This window comes from Trichosurus vulpecula, chromosome 4 (assembly GCF_011100635.1).
Source record: "Trichosurus vulpecula isolate mTriVul1 chromosome 4, mTriVul1.pri, whole genome shotgun sequence".
In the NCBI taxonomy this organism is placed as follows: domain Eukaryota; kingdom Metazoa; phylum Chordata; class Mammalia; order Diprotodontia; family Phalangeridae; genus Trichosurus; species Trichosurus vulpecula.
This window is the reverse complement of record NC_050576.1, coordinates 211,731,255-211,751,833: the sequence shown is the minus strand read 5'-3', so window position 1 is coordinate 211,751,833 and position 20,579 is coordinate 211,731,255. Positions and strand designations below refer to the sequence as shown.

At 35.1% G+C, this 20,579-nt stretch overlaps 1 protein-coding gene across 3 annotated transcripts in view; it reads left to right on the top strand.

Moving 5' to 3' along the window:
* Window positions 1–20,579, top strand: part of HELZ (helicase with zinc finger) — a 287,790-nt gene extending 267,211 nt beyond the window's left edge. For 2 of the 3 annotated variants that reach the window (XM_036756961.1, XM_036756960.1), the window contains exons 30-31: window positions 3,492–3,744; window positions 13,097–13,903. In XM_036756961.1, the coding sequence (XP_036612856.1) occupies window positions 3,492–3,744; window positions 13,097–13,428 (585 nt within the window). In that variant the 3' untranslated portion in view covers window positions 13,429–13,903. Of the gene's footprint in view, window positions 1–3,491; window positions 3,745–13,096; window positions 13,904–18,666 lie in introns of those variants that run through there. The other variant, XM_036756959.1, reaches the window with a different exon arrangement.

Sequence of the window (20,579 nt, the reverse complement as noted above, 5' to 3'; positions counted from 1 at the left end):
AGATATTGCTTTTCTTTGTATCCCCAGTGTTTAACACAGTGTGTGGTGCATAATAAGAGCTTAATAAATGCTTCTTGATTTGATTTGACTTGACCAGGCTACCAAAGAAGTTCATGACACAAAAAAGGTTAAGAACTCTTGCTTTAAAACATCATGTTAGCCAGTATTGTGCATTTCATATAAAAACAACAGCAACTCAAGCATCAACAACTTGAAATATGTTGATGAAAGCTATTCACAGGACATTTTTTAAAATGAAATTTCATGCTTCACTGAAGCGTTTATCTTTGTTAATGTCTTCATTATTAGAGGCCATTGACTATGGGATCTGTTCAATATCACCAGATTCCCTGTTGTCTGAATATATTTTCTTTTAATTTAGAAGATGTGTTGGATTTTTTATGCCATAGTTGATTAACAATGTTACCTATTCTTATGCCAACCTTCACTTTTTGATTTATAACATTTCTTGTCCACAAAGGACTCGAGAAGAAGTAGGTACATTTGACTAGCAACTACAAAAAGTTGGTATTTGCTTATTGACACTATTACCGGGAGTATTTTATATTGATCATTTATTTGAATTTTTTATTTTTATAACCTGCCCTCAGTAAGAGAATAATGAGTATTTGTTTTCTGGTATCCATAGACAGATTTTCTAATATGAATCCCTAGTGGGCAATGGTAGCCTAGCACCTAGTGGATTTTTTTTTTAATATTGATGATAAAAAGGAAAACTTCATTTTTATTTTAGGACTTAATGGATCATTTTGAAAAGCTTTTGGTAAAAAGTGTATATGTGTGCATATCTTTCTTCATATGTGTAATTTAATGTGTTCACATATATATGTATGTATATATATGTTGTTTATTATATATTATGTCACGTATTTCCTAGGGCTTAATCATTTTATGATTATTTTTGAGTAAGGTCAGGCAATTTCATGAAGTTCAGTAATTTTGTTAATGACCTGAACAAAAGAATTAAGAATATGCTAATTTAAAGTTATACTAAATTAAGTGAGTTTAATTCTCAAGAAGAATGAAGACTTTGGGAGGATGTCCTATAAAGCAGGATAAAATCATGGAGTTGTTCAAGGCAGCATATTTATTTGCCATTTTTGAATCAGGCCTATGATTTCCATAGTAATAGTGGTAGTGGCAGTAGTTAGCATTTATATGGCACTTTTAAGATTTGTAAGAGCTTTACAAATATCTCATTTTATTCTTACAACTCTGTGAGGTAGATGCTATTATCCCCATTTTACAGATAAGGAAATTGAGGCAGTCAGCAATTTGAGGGAATTGTCCAAGGTCACATAACTAGTAAATATCAGAGGTTGGATTTTAATTCAGGTCCTCTTGACTCTAGGTGCAGTGCTGTACCATCTAGCTGCCTAGGGGACTCTGAATAAGAAAATTTCCTCTGCCAATGGAGATCCATACTGTCTCAGCAATTTACAGTGTTAGTTGCCTGTGGTATTGATAGTTACACAGGATCATACAGCAGTATGTATCAGAGGTAAAATTTAAACCCAGATATTCCTAAGGCTGAGACCAGCTTTTTATTCATTGCTCTTTCCCTTTTCTTATTTGCACCATTTTGTTTATATTTTCCCTTAATTAGTAATTTTTATTTCTGCCTTTTTTCCACCAGAATTTTTTTCTAATATATCCCTTCATGTATTGAATCTTCTTTGTAACAAAAAAAAATTTAAGCAAAATGAGTCCCACAAAGCAACCTTCTCTGACAGAATATAAGCCTACAGTTCCTCACCTTTCTACAAGACAGATATTGATAGACAAAAGAATAACAAATAAATAATGTTGAAGTCTTGGCTAGGCATATGTATAGAAGAAAAAGCTGTAAGAGTCATGGTGGACCACAAACTGAATGTAATTCATCGGTATATGTTTTTGTGTTATTGATTGGGAGGAAAGCCAACATGATTCTGTGATTTGTTAAAATGAGTATGAGTTTCAAGAAGTAATCCAACCTGTGTACAATGATTAGTCAGCTCTTTATTGAGTACTCTGTTTACTAGTCCATGTCACCCCTCTCCGAGAGGAAGGTATTTGAGAGGGATATAGTTAAGAGAATGCAACAAATGAATTAAAGGCATAGTAAATAGAGTCTGTGACTGGAATTTAGAGAAAGAGGGATATTAAGCCTAAGAAAAAGGGGGAAAGAAGCAAATATTATCTTCAAGTATATGAAGTTTTTTTATGAGTGAGAAACTGATTAGTTGTTTTCTGTGTCTGTGAGGAACAAATACTATAAAACAGATTTAAGTTAAAATAGGAGTGGATTTTGTTGGCTCAGTCAGTCAACAAGTCAGACATTTAAGTGTTCACATGATATCCATGCACTGTGCTAAGCACTGGGGATACAAAGAAAAGCAAAAAACGGTTCCTGCTCCCAAGGGTGTTACAGTCTAATAAGGGATATAACGTAGAAACAACTATGTATAAAGAATATCTATAGAGGATAAATTCAAGATAATCATTGAGGGGAGGTACTAGTGTAAAGGAGGACCAAGAAAGCCTTCTTTCAGTAGGTGGGGTTTTATCTGGCACCTGAAGGAAACCAGAGAAGCCAAGAGGTGGAGGTGAGGAGGGAGAGAATTGCAGGTATGATGACAGCTAAGTGAAAATACCCAGAGCTGGGAAATGGATTGTCTGGTGCAAGGGATAGGCAGGAAGGAGTCCTTTGTCCCTGGATTTTAGGGAGTATGCAGAGGTGAGTAAAGAGGTAAGAAGACTGGAAAGGTAAGATGGGAATATGTCAGGTTGTAAAGCACTTAAATTTAATAAATTTGATCCTAAAGCATATGATGTATAATAAGCCTTGAAAGGTAGGTTGAAGCCAAGTTATTAAAAGCTTTAAATGCCTTGCAGAGGAGTTTCAATTTTATTATAGAGGAAAAAGATTTCCATTGAAACTACTGAGGCCAGGAGTGACCTGGTCAGTTAGGAATATCATACTGGCAGTTTTGCTAGATTAGAGGGAGAAACTTGAGTCTGGGAGACTCGTTTAGATAAGATTAAGAGGTAATATTCCAGGCTAGAGATGATGAGAGCCTGAACTAAGATAGTGGCCATTTGAATGGACAGAAAGTGATTTATCAGTGAGATTTTATGGAGATAGAATTAAGAAGATTTAACAACTGATTGGGCGTATTGAGTTGAAATGTCTGCAGAGCATAAACATGCAGATGTGTTCCTTTACTCTTTCACTCTTTGGTTTTATATAGATGTGTTCTTTCCATTTTGCCGTAGTGCCTTTGATATTGTATTTTCCTGAAAAAGAGTATTGAAAAAGAACGCTCCTAAAGAATTGCTTCCTAATTCAGGATGTCCCAAAAGTTCACTAAGACTTTTGGGACATACCATATAGAAAAGTTGTTGTGTGCTTAAAAGAAAGTAGTGAACTTAAAAGAAAAAGAAATGAGGGAAATGTATTAATTTATAAAATGTCCTTTTTCATACAGTATGAACCACGAGGACCAGGCAGGCCATTGTACCAAAGAAGAATTTCATCTAGTTCAGTACCGCCTTGTTCTGAAGAGTTAAATATTCCTCAAGATAGTCTTGCTCAGTGTAAAGAGCATCAGGACCATAATAACCAATCTTCTTTCAACTATTCTTCACCGGAGTTGTGGGTAAATACCACCTCATCTGCTCCACATCAGAACATTCCATGCAATGGATCCAGCAAAACAGCCCCACCCAGAGACTTGTTAGGTAAGGCAAAATGCTTTAGCTTCTATTAGACTTCCTTATATCCTTGGCTTCCCTAGTCTTCTCTCTCTCTCTCTTTTTTTCTTCTCTCCCAGTGTTTGTTTTTGACAGTATCTAGTCTGGTTAGTTATGCTTTAGAGAAGTAGAGCATCTGCTTAAGTCAGGCTTATACTTAGACAAAACATGCCAGTTCTTCTTTGAAAGCTGAAGCCAGTTGGTTTCTATCCTGTTCCCGAATGGATCAAATGGCTGAGTCCCAGGCAAGTATTTTGAAGTAAGAGAGAATTACCTGCCCTTGAGAACTCAGTAAAACATAATATAAATATAAATAAATGATAAAAATTAGTTAACAAGAAAATAGTAGATTCTATTATTATATAAAACAATAGTTTTATAACAGAAAGGTGGGGCAGCTGATGAAGTGCCAGACCTGGAGTCATCTTCCTGCGTTCAAATCTGACCTCAGTTATTTAATAGCTGTGTGACCCTCGGCATACCACTTACCCCTGTTTTCCTCAGTTCCTTATCTGTCAAATGAACTGGAGAAGGAAATGGCAAACCATTCCAGTATCTTTGCCAAGAACACCCCAAAAGGGGTCACAGAGAGTCGGACCCCCCTGAAGCAATAATAACAGCAAGGTAACAAGTTTAAGACACAATCTGTTAGTCATTGAATTAGTCAAACTGAGACTTGTTAAAAATCTTAGCTTAAAAAGACCAAGGCCTTTCACTGTATCCAGGGCCATTTCTGGTCATCCTGACCTATATCTGGCCACTGAACCCAGATGACTCCAGAGGAGAGAGTGAGGCTGGTGACTTTGCATAGCCCTCCCTCACTTAAATCCAATTCACTTGCAAGTCATGGCATCACTTCCCTGAGGTCATGGTCCTCTTTGAGAAGGAAGGACAAAACAACGACAATAGCAAGTACTGGACATGGCAATCCAAAACTTATTGGGCATTTTCCCATGAGCTTTGAACATCACTGTTCTTTTTTCTCTTTTTTAAATATTCAATGTAAAAAAAAAAGTAATTGCTTTGTTTGAGCTCCCTAATGTTTTATTGCTTGTAACTTAGAAACACTTATAAAATCAAGTCCATGATCTTTCAGGTGAATTTCTATGCTGGGTAGTTTTAGCTTTTGTATAAAAATTTAATTTTGTTTATCTGAAAATAAGATATTATCATTATCACTGACCTCTTTATGACAATGTATATTTTTATAACATTGGAAGTAGCAAGACAATTTAATTAATTCCTTAGAATACTTAACTATTCCAATAGGCAGTTTTTCCAGAATTGTTATATGAAATGACTCAGTAGACATTAAAACATAGTGGTTTGTACATGTATATCTGGAGAAGCAAATGATGTATATGTGCATGTGTGTGTGTGCATGTGTGTGTGTGTGTGTGTGTGTGTGTGTGTGTGTGTGCAATTGTTATAGGTTATTGTTTTTAGATGAGTTTTGATGGCTTAAATTTTATTTAAAAATTTTTGTCGTAGCTATCCTCTTCTCAACATATGCTGTAGTGAACTTTGGACAGAAACTTTATAATTCCAATTTGACTTGATAAGTTAAAAAAAAAAACAAGCCACCCAGACTTATTTCATTTTATTGCCCTGTTTAATAAAATTCTTATTTTCATTGTTAGAAGACAGTCACAAGATTCCTTAGTCACAGATACTTCATTAAATGTATTAGAATCTTAATTCAAAGTCAGTCATGTCCTAAAGCATAGTTTTCTGTTGGAATCATTGAGAGGAACGCATAAAATGAACAGGAATGCAATAGAATGAAAATATTAATAACTACTTAGAGGAGTTGTGCCTTGTAAAGTCTAAAATTAAGCTTTTAAAGGTGAACAGAACCATTTACATGTGAAAGGAAGGGCAGTATAGTGGAAAACACACTCAACTTGAAATCAGGAGAAGTATGGATTCAAGATTTCCATACTTAGCCATTTCAACTATGACTGTTTTAAATTGTAGAACCATAGAATCTTAGTGGGGAGGGGCCTTAGAAACCATGTAATCCATCACCTTCATGTTACAGATTGAGGAAATGGGCTAAAAGGGGTGAACTGACCTGGCAGCAACTATGGTGTGACATAATTGTTTCATATCTATTTTGTTTCACATCCACAGATCTTCTTTTTCTTTTGAACCTTGGAATTGTCTATAGGGGTGCTGGACACAGGAGATATTTAGTAACTTACTATTGCTGTGTAGGCAAATGAAATAGATTCTGAGAAAACCTTTATCCTACTATCTGTACATGTATAGTACCAGTGCTAAGATTGAATTCTACTATCTTAACAGAAGTTGTGCCTACTGTTCTGTTTATGTGGTGAGAGCTCATAATTTGGAAAATATTTCCTCTACCTCTAAGTTCAAGTGTAAGTTTTAAGAGAAGAAAGAATCAGTACACTCTCAAATCTCACCAATTTGGGATTAATCTAAGGTGACAAAGCCATTCTGGAAAGAATATTTTGAAGGAATTATATCTTATTATTTTTAAGTACAATAAAGTAATTCAAATTAAGTTTAGGGATAATGGTGATTCTGCTTTATTTAATAGATGGGAATGTTTGGTTACTGTTAGCATGCTGATGGACCAGCTTCAGTAGTAATGGTTTCTGCTTATGTTAAGATTCTTCAAAAGTGCTAAAAAGTAATTCTCTTAAGTAAGTGGGCATTTTTGCTTGCATTATTAGTTTGCTAAACAAGTCCCTAGTTTACAGCTAGCACAAGACTAAGTGTTGCAAATGACTAATGAAGTTTTATGGTAATTCATCTTTTCCTGAAATATAGTCCTGAAGGCAGAGATATATTTTAAACCCTTCTGAAACTGTGATAAAAGTAGATATATGACCAAATGATGATACTATTAAAGAAATAAAAATTGCTAATTTTGAACAGCTATGCTTGTTTAATATATTTATTTATTAGATTCTTACAATGATTTTGCGATAAATTAATTTTCTGAAAAAGGATGGCCTTTTTTTAAAAAATAAAACTTAGCATAGCCACAGTCAGATTTTGGAGAAAAAGCTATAGGCAAGATTAATTTCTAAGGAAAAGATTTTTAAAGTTATTTAAATAATTTTGTAAAATTTAAAAATATATCAGACATACTCATTGGCAGTAGGCTGGCCACCTGGTGATGATTTTTTTTTTGTCATGGCAACCCATGAAAGTAAGAACATTTTAAAAATAACCTTCCTCCCTGGGTGGCCCTCTTCTTCAGCAGTGATGTAGCAGAATGGTGGGGGAAGTGTCAGAGAGAGACTACTAAGAATCAAATACTTTTTAGACCATCAACAGACTTAATCAGCAAACAATCTTGACTTTTTTGCTATGAACAAAACCAGAAAAAATAATCAAGTTGAAGCAAAATGCAAAGAAAGGAATTGACTGAGTGAGTTTTATTTTATGTAAAGTCAGAGGCAACAAAAATGAGCATTTCATGGAATATTTGTTCAGTGTTTATTAAAACGCTACTGATGAATATTTGGGAAAAAAGACCCCTTTTAAAATAATTGCAGTTTATGCACCAATATCAGTTTAGAGAAATTCTACAAAGAATTTGAGAAGAAGACCCTTTAAGTCAACTTATACTCTGGTGCTCAGTGACTTCAGGGAAAAGGTGAATATGGGGGAATTATATGTGTGAAAGCATGAGTCAGGAAAAAAGCAATCAAAGAGGCCAAAAGACTTCTAGAATCCCCGGAAGCCTCTTGCCTTTATATCATGAGCATTTTCTTTAAAAAAAGAATTGAGAGACAATGTAAGCAGTATTATCTCAAAATAGAGAGAAGCAGTGGAGGGTAAAACTAATTTAAAGAAGTTTGGCCTAGATAACCAACTAAGCAAAGCCATTCATTGAGCATTGAATAATGAAAATGGAAGGAGGACTACAAACAGAAGAGAAATGGTAAAGATTCTGAAAACCCATTTTAACAACACTTTTTTTAATGAATGATGGTGAAGCCACAACCATGCTCGGACTGTAACACCAGTCACAGTCCCAAATGTACTTAAAAAGTGGGTAGAAATGGTACTAACAGAAACAAAGATCAAGAGAGCATTGGACTGGACCAAATAGATGTAGAAGAGATCCATGCTGCGGGTGCTGACTCTGTGATGGCATTGAAGGTTCATATACAAGGTGTCAGAAACAGATGAAGTTACTAAAGGTGTGAAAAAAAAATCTCAGACCTTATGAATTCTGAAAAAGGTGACTTAGTGCATAACAAGGAAAATTTCTAATTTAACTCTCCCATCTATACAAAATGTTTGTGAAAGTTATTTATACATGAATCAAAGGCATCCTCAATGAGTGTATTACTGAGGAACTCACAAGCTTTCATAGTCAGCATTCAGTACTGGACTGCATCTTCACCATTTTAATAACATGATAGAATATAAATTCCCATTGTGATTATTATTTTAAAATTTTTTTCTTATTGTGATTATTGTTTGTTGATTATGAAAAGACATTTGATTTGGTAGAGCAAAACTCCTCCCTACAGGCTTTTTTATAGCAAAATTTTACTCATCCATATATCAAGATTATTCAAGATTCTTGGAGGACATAACAAAAGAAATAATCATGTTCAGTGATAATCAATATTGAGTGAGACAATAAGAAGAGGGAGGTAAGTGCTCTCACTCTTGACATTTGCTTCTGTGACAGAGGAGATCTGGTGAAGAATTCAGGTCAAAGAAGAGTTCCTTGTGGTCCCTAGGTCCTACAGATGCTTCCGTATGCATACAACATTGTGCCAATTGCGTTAAGCCCCCAAACTTTGCAGAGCCTCCTAGGAGAGATCTGTAAACACTTGAGAGTTTATACCTCTTGTAACCACACAAGAAAAACCAAGTGGATGAAGAATGCCTATTAGCTAAATTTCAACATCCAATCCAGTAGTATGTCTAGGACCAGTACAGATGGACAAAGTTTGGCCAAAGTCGAACAGGAATGAAGGAATGAAGTACTTAAGAAGTGCTTACTATGTGTAAAACACTCTTCTAAGTACTGGGGACAGCCCCTGCCCTCAGGAGCTCACTTTCTAATGAGGAAAGACAACATAGATGGAAGGTTTCAACTGCAAGTCAGATGGAAAGGTCTTTTGCTACTTAGGGTTGCAGCAGCAAAATGGATGGTAATGCCTTTTCTTTAACGTCATTTCCATGGATAAAATCACATTGGTTTCTGAAGGTCAGCCATTTGGTAGTGCCAAGGACTTTCTTTTCTGGGCCTTCTCTAGATGTGGCTATAGCACCTGTAGGAGCAACTTCCAGGCTTGTCTACATGAGGGTTACTTCTCAAGATGATGGCTGCAGGAGGATAGTGATTTATAATGATTTAGTGAGATTGCCAAGCTCTTCTATTGAAAAATGTTGCTCATAAATGAGACATTGAGACATGGAATATGCTGTCTCTGAAGAACTAAGAATGAGTACCCTACAGCGAGCAATGTAAACCGCATGACGGGTGTAAGCAGGTTGCAACATAAAACCAAAAAGAAATTCCAGAGAAGTAGAGGAGTAAAAGACTTTATCAGAGGATTCTATCACAGGAAAAGAAGGACTAGTCATTGGACACAAGTGAGGGATAACAAGTGTACAACCGAAATTCTTCACTGGCACCTTCTTGGTGTTGGGAGAAGATGAGGAAGGCCTGTTCTGTTCTGTTTGTCCTTTGTTCTTGAAGAGGACTAATGACTTCATGAGAGCAACGCCTTGATTTGTGTGTGAATTGGGTTTAAGTGAGGCAGAGCTGTGCAAAGTCCTTAGCCTCGTTCCTCCAGAGTCATCGAAATCCAGTGGCAAAACAAAGGTCAAGAAGACTGGTGACAGTCCAGTTTGCAGTAGATAACCTTGGCCTTTCTTCTAAAGCATGCTAGATGGACCTACAGTAATGAACTTTTGGGAAGGTATGAACATGCATTGCACGAGATGAGCAGGCATGGATAGATCATGATTCGCGTCTTTGGAAGAGACTCCTGAATTGATGAAATTACAGATCCACTTGAATATCTGGATATTCAATAGTATCATTAAGTTAGCAAGTAGCATTTATGAGAAGAGTAATTCTGCCCTCTTTGTCCTCCCAAAATAGTAGCCTGAAATCTGAATAATGAAAATAAGCTTTCTCTGTTTGATAATCATTTCCCTAACCAGTCTTTCAAGCATATATTGAACATATAACATGCTCAATAATGTAGGTTTTCACTCCTCTTTAAAGAGTTGACAGTCTAATTGATGAGATAAGACTAACATCCATGAAATAGCAATGAGTAATATGAGAATATAACTCTCCTATCTCTCCCTGACTCACCAACAAAGAATTCTGTGGAGTGGGGGAGCAATAAGGGTTGGAGTGATCAGACAAGAAATATTGTGGTATTGAGAAAGAACACTGGATTTGGAGTCAGAGGATGTAAATTCACAGTCCTTTTCTGCATACTGTTTCTGTGACCTTGGGCAAGAGCCTGGGTCTTGATTTCCTCCATTGTAAAATGATGAGGTTGATTTTAAATTCTTCTTTCAGACTAAATCATAGGATTATAGGACCATTTGGAACTGGAAGGGACCGTAAAGTCTGTCCCCATCATAGTTCTGTCTGGCAGAATGGATCACTCAGAGCCTGAGGGTCAAATAAACAATCCATTAAAAAAAAACAACCTATTCATATATATTCAGGAGAAAGCATTTTCCAAGGCAGTTAAAAAATGATTCATTGAAAGATTAAAACATGTGAAAGCCATCAGCAGGGAAGTTAAAAACAATGAGCAGTGATGTTCTCCAGGGGCTCAGGAGCTCCCCTATCAGAATCCTAGAGCTTACTTTATATCTTGCTTGTCTGAAAGACCCATAGCTAGTTCTTAGATCAATCCACCTGGGGGTAAAATTAACTCAAACTACCCCAGGTCTACATTGTAGCTTCTTTGCTCACAAGAGTCCTGGCTGGTATTGTAGAAATGTGAGGAGTTAACTCATGCCTCCCTAGATCCATCAACAGTGTGGCTCACAAAAGAGGCCATGAAGTCCAGTCCCCTCATTTTGTAGATGAGAAAACAAAGACCCAGAGAATTTTAAGTGATTTGGCCAGGGTCACGTAGCTAGTAAATGTCTGAGGAAGGAGTCGAATTTAGAATTAGGTTTTCCTGATTTCAAATTCAGTGCCCTGTCCACCAAACTAGGCTACCTCTATTATGTTATGGAAAAAAATGGAGCTTAAAGAATTTGGATAGGTGGAGGAGGGAGCTGTAGATATCCCAGGTGAGGGTAGCAACATGAGACATGAGCAAGGCAATGAAGGAATGAACACACCTCTAAGTCATAATATAAGGAAAGTGACTTCATTGGAATTAGAGGGCATGTGTTGGGGATGTCATGGGAAAGAAGGTTGACTAGCCAGTCTCAGCAAATGGTAGGATTTTTGAAACAGTTTAGTGGTTGTTTTGGGTATTCAATTCATTACATACTTATTAAGTTCTTATCATGGATCAGGCCCTAGGAATGCCTTTATTTCCAGATATACCCTTTCCACCATCAGAGGTGAAACTGCCTGTCCAGCCAGCTGTTCCTTGGGATGAAGATTTTAATAGCAAAAATATTTCAATTTAGCGAAACCAACCAGCACATTATCCATGTCTGAATTTACATCAATATTTCACACTTATCATTCCTACCCCTGTAAAGGAAGTAAGGGAAGCATATTTTCCCATCCCTACTCCAAGGCCAAACTTAGTCATTACAATTCTACAGCATTCATTTTTGTTTTGTCCTTTCCATTCACATTGTAGTAGTTATTAAGTGCCTACTATGTGCCAAGCACTGTGCTAAACACTAGGGATACAAAGAAAGATATCTAATAGGGGAAGACAACATATAAAAAGAAACTGATGGGATGGGGAGGGATATGGGGGCACAGAGGGGTGGGAAGTGATCTGAGGAGTTGTGACTTTCAGGATTGATTTCATCTTGCAGAATGATGAGTTTCTGGAGATCATGAGATCCAGGAAGTCAGCTGGGTAGGAAATGATGAGGTTAATGCCCTCTCTAATGTCCAGCCTCCCCCCTTTTTGATCAAAGGGAGGAAGGGACCCCAGGGGCAGGGTGTGCTGATGAGGTGTGAATTTTAGAATAGATTTTATCTTGGAGAATGATGAGTTTCTGAACTTCAGGAAATCCAGAAGATATATATTGTTTTCCTGGTTTTGCATCAGTTTATATGTCTTCCTATGCTTTTCTGAATTCCTTTTATTCCTTATTTCTTGATTACTGAATTACATTATTATGATAATTTAAAGTTACATGTAATTCAGTATTACACAAATTACATTCAGGTACTGTCCTTAATCAATGGTGTAGCAACAGTCTTCTAGCAGCTGCTGTAGAGGTATAAGACCCACCAACAACCAGCACACAGAAAGCTGCCAACACAGGTTCTTTTGATCTACTTTACTAAAGAAAGTAACGTTAAGGGGTTAACAATCTCAATTTAATCAAACATACAAATATCATTCACTTAGTTTGTGGGAAAAAGCCAGCACCCTGAACTTCAGAGCAAATACAAACAAATTATAAACATCAACAGACAAACCAAATACAATTCATAGTCACCAAGAAACCATCAACATCTGAGTTCAGCCAGGAGGCCCTTAGAGCAGCTGCCCAGGGTCCTGCGCCTCCAGGAGTGAGAGCCTTAAGCAGATAGCTCTGTTCTTGCTTTTTATACACTCTTTAGCCATCATCAAATGTCATCTGAGGGACCAGAACTCAGGCTCCTACTATTGGCTCTGGTCTTAGTAACTCCCCTTAGGATCCTGGGTGCTTCACACCCACATAGGCTTAGCACCTAGTAGCTAGGGGTTTGGGCCTAGGGCTTTGCACCCAATTGTCAATCAAAGTCAATCATTTTAAAACAGTAAGAAAGTTCCACCTTAGTTGATATTACAAATGGGCCTCTAAGTTTTTGGGTTTTTTCCAGTTCTTTGCTACCACAAAAAGTGGTGCTATTCATATTTTGATGTTTTTTTCCTTTGAGCTCTTTAGGGTATACTCCTAGCAGTAATATCTCTGAGTCTAAGGATATGGATGTTTTAGTCACTTTCTTAGCATATATTAATGTGCCTGTTTTTTTGCATAGCCCCTTCAGTGCTATTTATATTTTTCTATCTTTATCAGTTTCTCTTCATTATGTAACAAAAGTCTCTGTCTTTTATGCTATTACAGAAGTCCAAGAATATATGAAAATTAATTGTCACATATTTGAGATAATCAGACGGTTTATAACTTGAGCACTGCCATTAAATCAGCTTTGTTTCTTCTTTGATTTTAGCTCCATCAAAGCCCTTGAAATCCTCTGAGGATCACCTGAAATCTGAAAACCTTCAGCTGTCCAATTCCTTCAACTACAGCATGTTGCAGCATTTAGGCCAGTTCCCACCTCTCATGCCCAACAAGCAGATTGTGGAATCAAACAGCAACAGCCAGCCAAGTTCTGGGGGGAATAAACCTACTATGTCCTACGCAAGTGCTCTACGGGCACCTCCAAAGCCCAAACCTCCACCTGAACAGACAAAAAAGAAGAGTGACCCTCTGTCTCTGTTTCAGGAACTTAGTTTAGGTAGTTCATCAGGTAGCAATGGCTTTTATTCCTATTTTAAATAATCAGTTTTTTAAAAGAGAGAATCTGTTTCCTTTTTTGTTTGTGTCAATAGGATTAATATAGTTGGGCTTCACCTGTAGTTGCAACTATTCCTTTGTTTATATTAGTAAATATATCCTTACTTAATGCTTTTGCTGCTAGACTTGAAACTAATTTTTTAACTTTGTCCCATTATTTTGCATTTTCAATGTGGGTCAGAATTTTGACAGCTTTTATGTAGAACAACAAATATTTTTAAATTTGTGTAATGTTACATATATGTTGCATTAAGCTAGCAGCTAAAAGGTTAATTGTGCAACTATAAAAAAAGAAAAAAAAATTGTCTAAATTGTATTTAAAAAGAAAAAAAATTGTAAGTAGCATTTACATTTATTCGATAACATTAGTATACAATGCTGGGTTTCTGTACCAGAAATGGCCAGTTGATGTACAAATGTATGTTATTTTTGCTTAAATTCATTTTAATTTTTTTAAATAAAGGGGCAGCATCTTCTAAATACTTTCAGTTTTATCAGTTTTTTTGTGAAAGGATGCTGCATTCTAAGACTTTTATAGTTTTAGATTCTGTATGATGTGGTATTGTAATCTCCATCCACTGTAGGATAGAGTTAAAGGTATTCTTTGCAGACACATTGAGTATAGCACTGTTTTTTAAATATGCAAAAAAGCATTGGTATACTTAATGCCCTCTTTTATTTTTGGACAAGCTACTATTTCAGGCTTGTTTTTAATGTTAATTTGATAAATTTTTAAAAATGAATCATGAAGCTGAAAATAATTTTTAGGTATTGGTGCTTAGTAGAATTAATAATTATTTTTAAAAAAAAAAACTGCGTGAGTTTAGAAAAATACCTGGGTCTTTCCCCCCACTATGCTTGTATAAATGTTTGTAATTTGGCTTCCCCACTTTCTCCTTCCCAGTGGTATAAAAATTGTGCCACTTTTTTTTTTCTTCTCCAGTAAAACTTTTGGTACATTATTTGATGTTTACATTAGAATATGACATTATACGTGGAAATTCAAATATTTGCTGTTTTGTTTGAGGAACATCATTGAAGAAGAGGTATAATGTTTGCCAAAGTTGTATCCAAAATTGGCTAAATCTTCACTATCACAGAAAATGATCCTTGTGTTTTTTTCATATGAATTAATTCTTCATAAACACTCCTAAAGATAAAATTGAAATAGATATCTTAAGTATTTCATAGCCTATAAAATATTTTAAATGAACTTTGGACAAAATCCAAAGAAAAGTTTAACCTTTAGACATTGTGGTCTTGTACGCTGTCCACCCTTTAGAAGTAATGCCCTAAATTTTAATGTTTTTTGTCCAAGAAGATGAGAATGAGAAGCATCGCAAGTCACCTTAGCCCACATAGCAAACCATTCAAAAAGTGTTTGCTTATCCAAGGACTGTTTTTGAATTGACAATCCTTTGTTACAGAAACACATTTATGAAGTTGAATTGGGAAGAAGCAAGGGTCAAAATAATTTCTCTCATTTGATTTTTCTGTTTTGAGTGGACTTCAGTTTAACTAAAAGTCTATGTAATCTCTGCCTATTTTTTGAGTTGGAGAGTTCCTTTAGTTGAAAATCAGTAAGCTACAGAAAAAAATGAGCATTGAGTGCAGTTTCACTTTGCAAATAATGGGTAACCAACTCATACTCAGTGGCCTGCACAATTTTGAAAGATTGGTATAAATCACATTTGGAATAACAGGCCAATGAGGTACAACACATTTTTCATTTATGAGCCAAAACGAGCAGACACAGCCATATAATTTATTTCTTATGAACAATGATGTAATCAAAAGTAAAATAATAAAACAGCCCTTGTCAAATATATGATGAGCATTTCAAAATAGAATAAGAATTTTAAAATGTGGAATTTTTATGTTCCTGGTCTGCAGTTATTTGTGAATGTGAATTTTCTAGCCTGTGATGATGTCCTTATAAAATGTGCAAGACTACAATGCGTTAGATTTCATATGCATTTCCATAATACTAAGATAGCACTGTAACTTCAGGGTTTTCAGCTCTTGGAGTAATCTCTTTATTCTGTTTACCATACTTGAATATTAAAAAAGAAATCAGTTGCTAATTTTTGTTTATTTGTGACTTAGTTAACTAGTTCCCTGGAGGAGACCACATGCATGTCCTACCAACTTATGCAAATAGACTGATAATCAAAGCTTCTGGTAAAGAAGCTATTGTGAAAGTTGAGGCGACAGATCCATTCAAAGTGCTATTTCAGAAATTTTGCAATATGTATGTACATATACTTGTATATATGGATATACATATATATATATACACATATGTATGTATGTGTCTTAAGCACATATAATACAATATCCCAGTAGTGCAAATGTTTTTCAGTAGCAGATATTTGATTTTCAGTTTGTTTCATAGCCAAGGCTGCTGTTTCCATCTAGTTTTTTTTTTTCCAGGGATCTGCACTGAAAGTTTATTTTAACCTTTAACAAGCTTACTCTTTAACCTTTATCATCGCTATTTAATAGCCACTTTCCTACCACACTCGTCAGTAGATTAGGGTATTGAGTGCAGAGTAGCTTCTAAAAAGTTTGAGCAAACATTTTTAGTAAGCAAAAAACAAAAAGCCCCAGACAGTTTTGGGGGTGATGTGTGGCTGTATTCTTTAAATATCTTTAATCTTGTTTGTCTGGTGTTTGAGAAGTAGTACAAGCACCTGTGAATAAAATAAAATCTGGAGATATAAATATCATCAGGTTCAGTCTTTCAGCTCTTAGACTTAAATTAAGGGCAGGAATATCCTTAATAATAACCCTTCAATAGTACTAAGTGCTACCAAGTTCATTGTCTTTCCAGGGCAGATTCTTCTCAAATGAGGTAAATTGTTGTTTGACTTTGTACTTCTGCTCTTTGTAGCACTCTGAAGTTTCTAATATTTCTTGCCAGGAAGAATTTTTATTCATTTTGCTTTTTAATTTTACTTCTACATGAAAAATTTAAAACCTTCAAATGTCTTTTTTTAACAATTAGTTTTGTGAAATAAAATTTTCATGTAGAATTTTTTTCTTAATCTAAACATGAATTTTTGCAAGTATGAAGTTTGTTCAATCACTCTTGCATATATATGTATATGTATACATATATTTTTTCAGTATCTTTAGGGCTTTTCTTTTTCCATTTCCTTCCCTTTTCAGATTGTTGCAGGAAGACTTTCTTTGGGGAAAGCTAATTAATAAAATAGTTTGTCACTATTTAAACTTATTTGACCTTATTTTTTCTTCTCACAGATATACTTTATTCTATCCCTCTATCCCTTTTTGTGTTTGCATAACAAAGTGCTTTGTGCAGCTTTTGCATCAGAGGGTCTAGAACACATTCAGATTCAATGTGAGCATTAACTGCTTTTCTCAAAGAATTGCAGATTTAATAAAATAATAAAAAATCCTACCGTATGAACATAATCAATTACATCATCATAAACTCAAAGACTTATTTATGGGAACATTTCCCTGCTAGAATTTGCTGAGAAAGTTACTGAAATTTCCTAGCTTTGGGTATAATTAGTATCTCAGCCTTAATATTGAATTATTATAGCCAAGTTGACTTCCTATTTTAATATTTTCTATGTATCTCAGGAGCAAAATTATAGGCTTATGTGAATTTTCTTTTGTATCCTATAGTAGAAGCTTGTCAGGGAGTGGACAGAAAATATCAGGGTGAATTCTTGTATTTTTATTACTGTTAAGTAAATGGCTTACTAAATAGTACTTTAAAGGATAGACACCCATTAGATAACATTGTTTCATGCTGGAGTTGATAGAAAGGAGACTCTCAGAAAAAAAGTAGACAAAGTGAAAAATTTTAATGAATCAAAGAATGTAATTTTCTGCCTTAAAATGGTATCCAGTACATTTATCAGTTCTCTCTTTTAATCCTTAGAAAATATTTTGTCCTCTTCTTTTGGACAGTTGGTCCTTCCTAAGTTGACCTTTAATATACAGAAAACTTCCATATCTATTATCACCTTATATATTTCCCTCCTGCGCCTTAAAGAAAAATTTCGGAGTCCAGTTTTTCACTTTCCATTTTCTTACATGATCTAGATATGAACCATCTCTAGAAACCAAGAGTAATAAAAATGGACTAGCCACAATTTTTATTTTAAGAAAATCATCCATAGATTCACCTCTAGTGACATCACAAATGTCTTCATTAAAGAGGAAGGAAGAAGAGTAAGGCTAACTTAGAGAAGTATTCATGTCAGTAGAATTCTCCTATTTCTTCTTTCATCAGAATTAGATGCACATTTGCTGTGATTCTACTGCATGCTGCTAACTTCCACTTACTGCTTTCATCCCTGCTTCATATGCAAGTCTGAGGCTCTTGTTCAATGCAGTGAAATTTACTAATGTTCTCTCTTATTTAAAACATTCAGAAAAAGACACGCTTATTTCTAAATCAGAATACCAAATTGAATGTTTGTTTTTTGCCCACCATTACATTTAAACATTTTGACACTAATCTGAAAGTGAAATTTAAAGAGGCAGATTCATGCTGGGGTGACAGAATTTTCTTTGTCAGAAATGACACTGAACTTAGAAAAGTGAACTGGTGTTGACACTGTCATATATAAAACAAGTATGATAACTAGAACTATTCATATTTCAGTAGTTTCAGGTATCTGAAGGTTGTTAGACCATCAGACCCATTTTTATTTGCAGTTTTCTGAACAGGGTTTTTAATTTGGTACAAAAACTGTCAATAAGCCCCGATCTGTGAGTTCATTCATTCAGCTAACATTTTTTGTTAAGTATTTGGAACATTCCTTGAGAGTTTCTACCTCCTATACAAAGTATGATCCATTATCCCTTCTGTTTCTTCATTATGCATTTGACTGGGCAGGAATCACAGAATTTCAGTTGAAAGAGACCTCATTGGCCATGTAATCTAACCCAGAAGTACTTAATGGGAGGGGGAAAAAATTCTTGTCTCAAGATGGATTGATTTTTAAATCGATTTTTTAAAATAAATTCTGCCTTCATTCCTATCAAAATTAAAAAAAAAAACCAGCAAACCAAAATAATCCTATTGTCCTTGTTTCCGAAAAATCAAGGCTAAAGACCACATGAAAAAGTTGATAGAACATCTAATAGAAACTAAGCCCTTGTTTATAAATATCCATAAGAGAAAATTATGAAACATAAAGAGAATGTTGAATATCTTTTTTTTCCACATTGCATTTTCAGAGTATGACAAGACAAAGCTATTGGACCATGGATGTTTCCGTAACTCTCATACTATGAACAGAATATTGACACAAGACCTTTAAACTGATTGATTATACTTTCTGGCCTGGTGCCACTCTATACACTTGGATCTCAGAGACAATAGTTTGTAAACTCTTACAATTTCAGAGTGACTCTGGTTTATTGCACACTATCATCAGTGCATTTTTCTGGGGGAGGGGAGGGAAAAGGAGAGGTGCAGTGTAGATATTGTTGCCTGGTACTGAAATACAATTAGATCCTGATTTATCTACAATAGAGGAGAAGCATCAACAGAAAAGCATTTTAAGCGCCTAATTATACTTGGCACTATACAAATGGATTATTCCAAATAACAGATAATTAGATAAATTACATTTTAGAGTTTACTTTTTATGTTTTTCTCAGGCTTATATTAAAATATTTTGCACTCCCTGGACACACACAAACAAGTATTGGGGTAGGTGATCCTAGATGTGCGTCATCCATAAGATAGACAAAATGTGGCAGATAGTTTCGTATTGACTTTGATTACTAAATAATGTTTTCATACATATACAAATTTGGGGAGCATGCCATCCACACACCATGAATAAGTTAAGGTGTGATGAGAGGGAAACTGTAATGTAATCAAATGAGGTGCCTTACCTGTTTTAAGATTTTTTTTTCTTTTTTTTACTAACATTCACCCTGCAGTGAAATTTTGATGGTGTTAGGTACATCTTCAGGTTTTTAGTTTGGCTTTAGAGTTCCTGAAGCACTAAGAAGATTGTTTGTTTGTTTTAAGGTAAAAGGCTTATGGAAAGTTAAACAGTGAGCTATGTAGAATGCTATCTTTGTAGTCCTTTAAGAGCAAGATTTCTTACACTGATTAGTAATTGTCAGTGTGAAATACTTACATGTTTAATGCTTTGTTTATCTTGGCCCACCAATGTGGATTTACAATTTATCTGTACTGCTTTGCTGAACAAAATGTCTTGCATGAGGAACCTCTATATGTTGGAAATGGAATGATTGTTAAATTATTTCATCTGTACTGAAGGTGTTCTCCAATATATCTGACCCCTAGAGCCTCTTTCCTGTGTATGGCAAGAGTGTCCCTAGATAAGCTGTATTTGAAAATATGCAAGTGAAGTCTAATACTCACCTGCTTCTGATAAATCCAGATTATGAGGTTGTACTGTATTATCTTTTAATGTTGAGCATCTGACTTGGTTTTTTTGGAGTATCCTAGGCAAATAGGGTGTTTGAAATACCTCTTGTCAAAATTATGAAGGTAGTAGATTGTATAATAGGGTGTTCATTCTTCTGATTCCCAAGCCAGTATGTTGTTATCAAACATGGCAACCTAAAAAACCAACACCCTGAAAAAATATCATTCTTATCCAGAATTTTTTAGCCCAAACCATGCTACTTCTTTGCATAGCAGGTTTATTGGGTTGTATGTAGAAAAGGAACAATATAGCTTTGTGAGTGATTGTATGGAAACAAAAGTGGTAAGTTCCTGTCTCCTAAAAGGAAAACATTTACTAGTTTTGAAGGTATCTAATCATGCTTTACTCGTAACAAAAAACATCTAAATATTTTTGTTTTACCCCCGAGGTTAATTGGTACTTCATTTTAAAGGCTCCAAGACCCAAAAGAATTTATCTTTAAAAGTGAAAGCAATTTTGATATTCCATAATAATGATCCTAAAGCTACTCTGTAGTACTTTTTTAAGCTTAATTTTTAGATTGATTAATTTCAGCCACTTTGATTCCTCATGAAATGCTTTCAGATATGGGGCTTACAGTACCTACAGTGTAATCATTGTCTTGGTGCAGTCTTTTTTGTTTTGTTTTTAAAGTTTAATGATAACACAAAATGTATTTTCCTGCTACATTTCAAATGTATT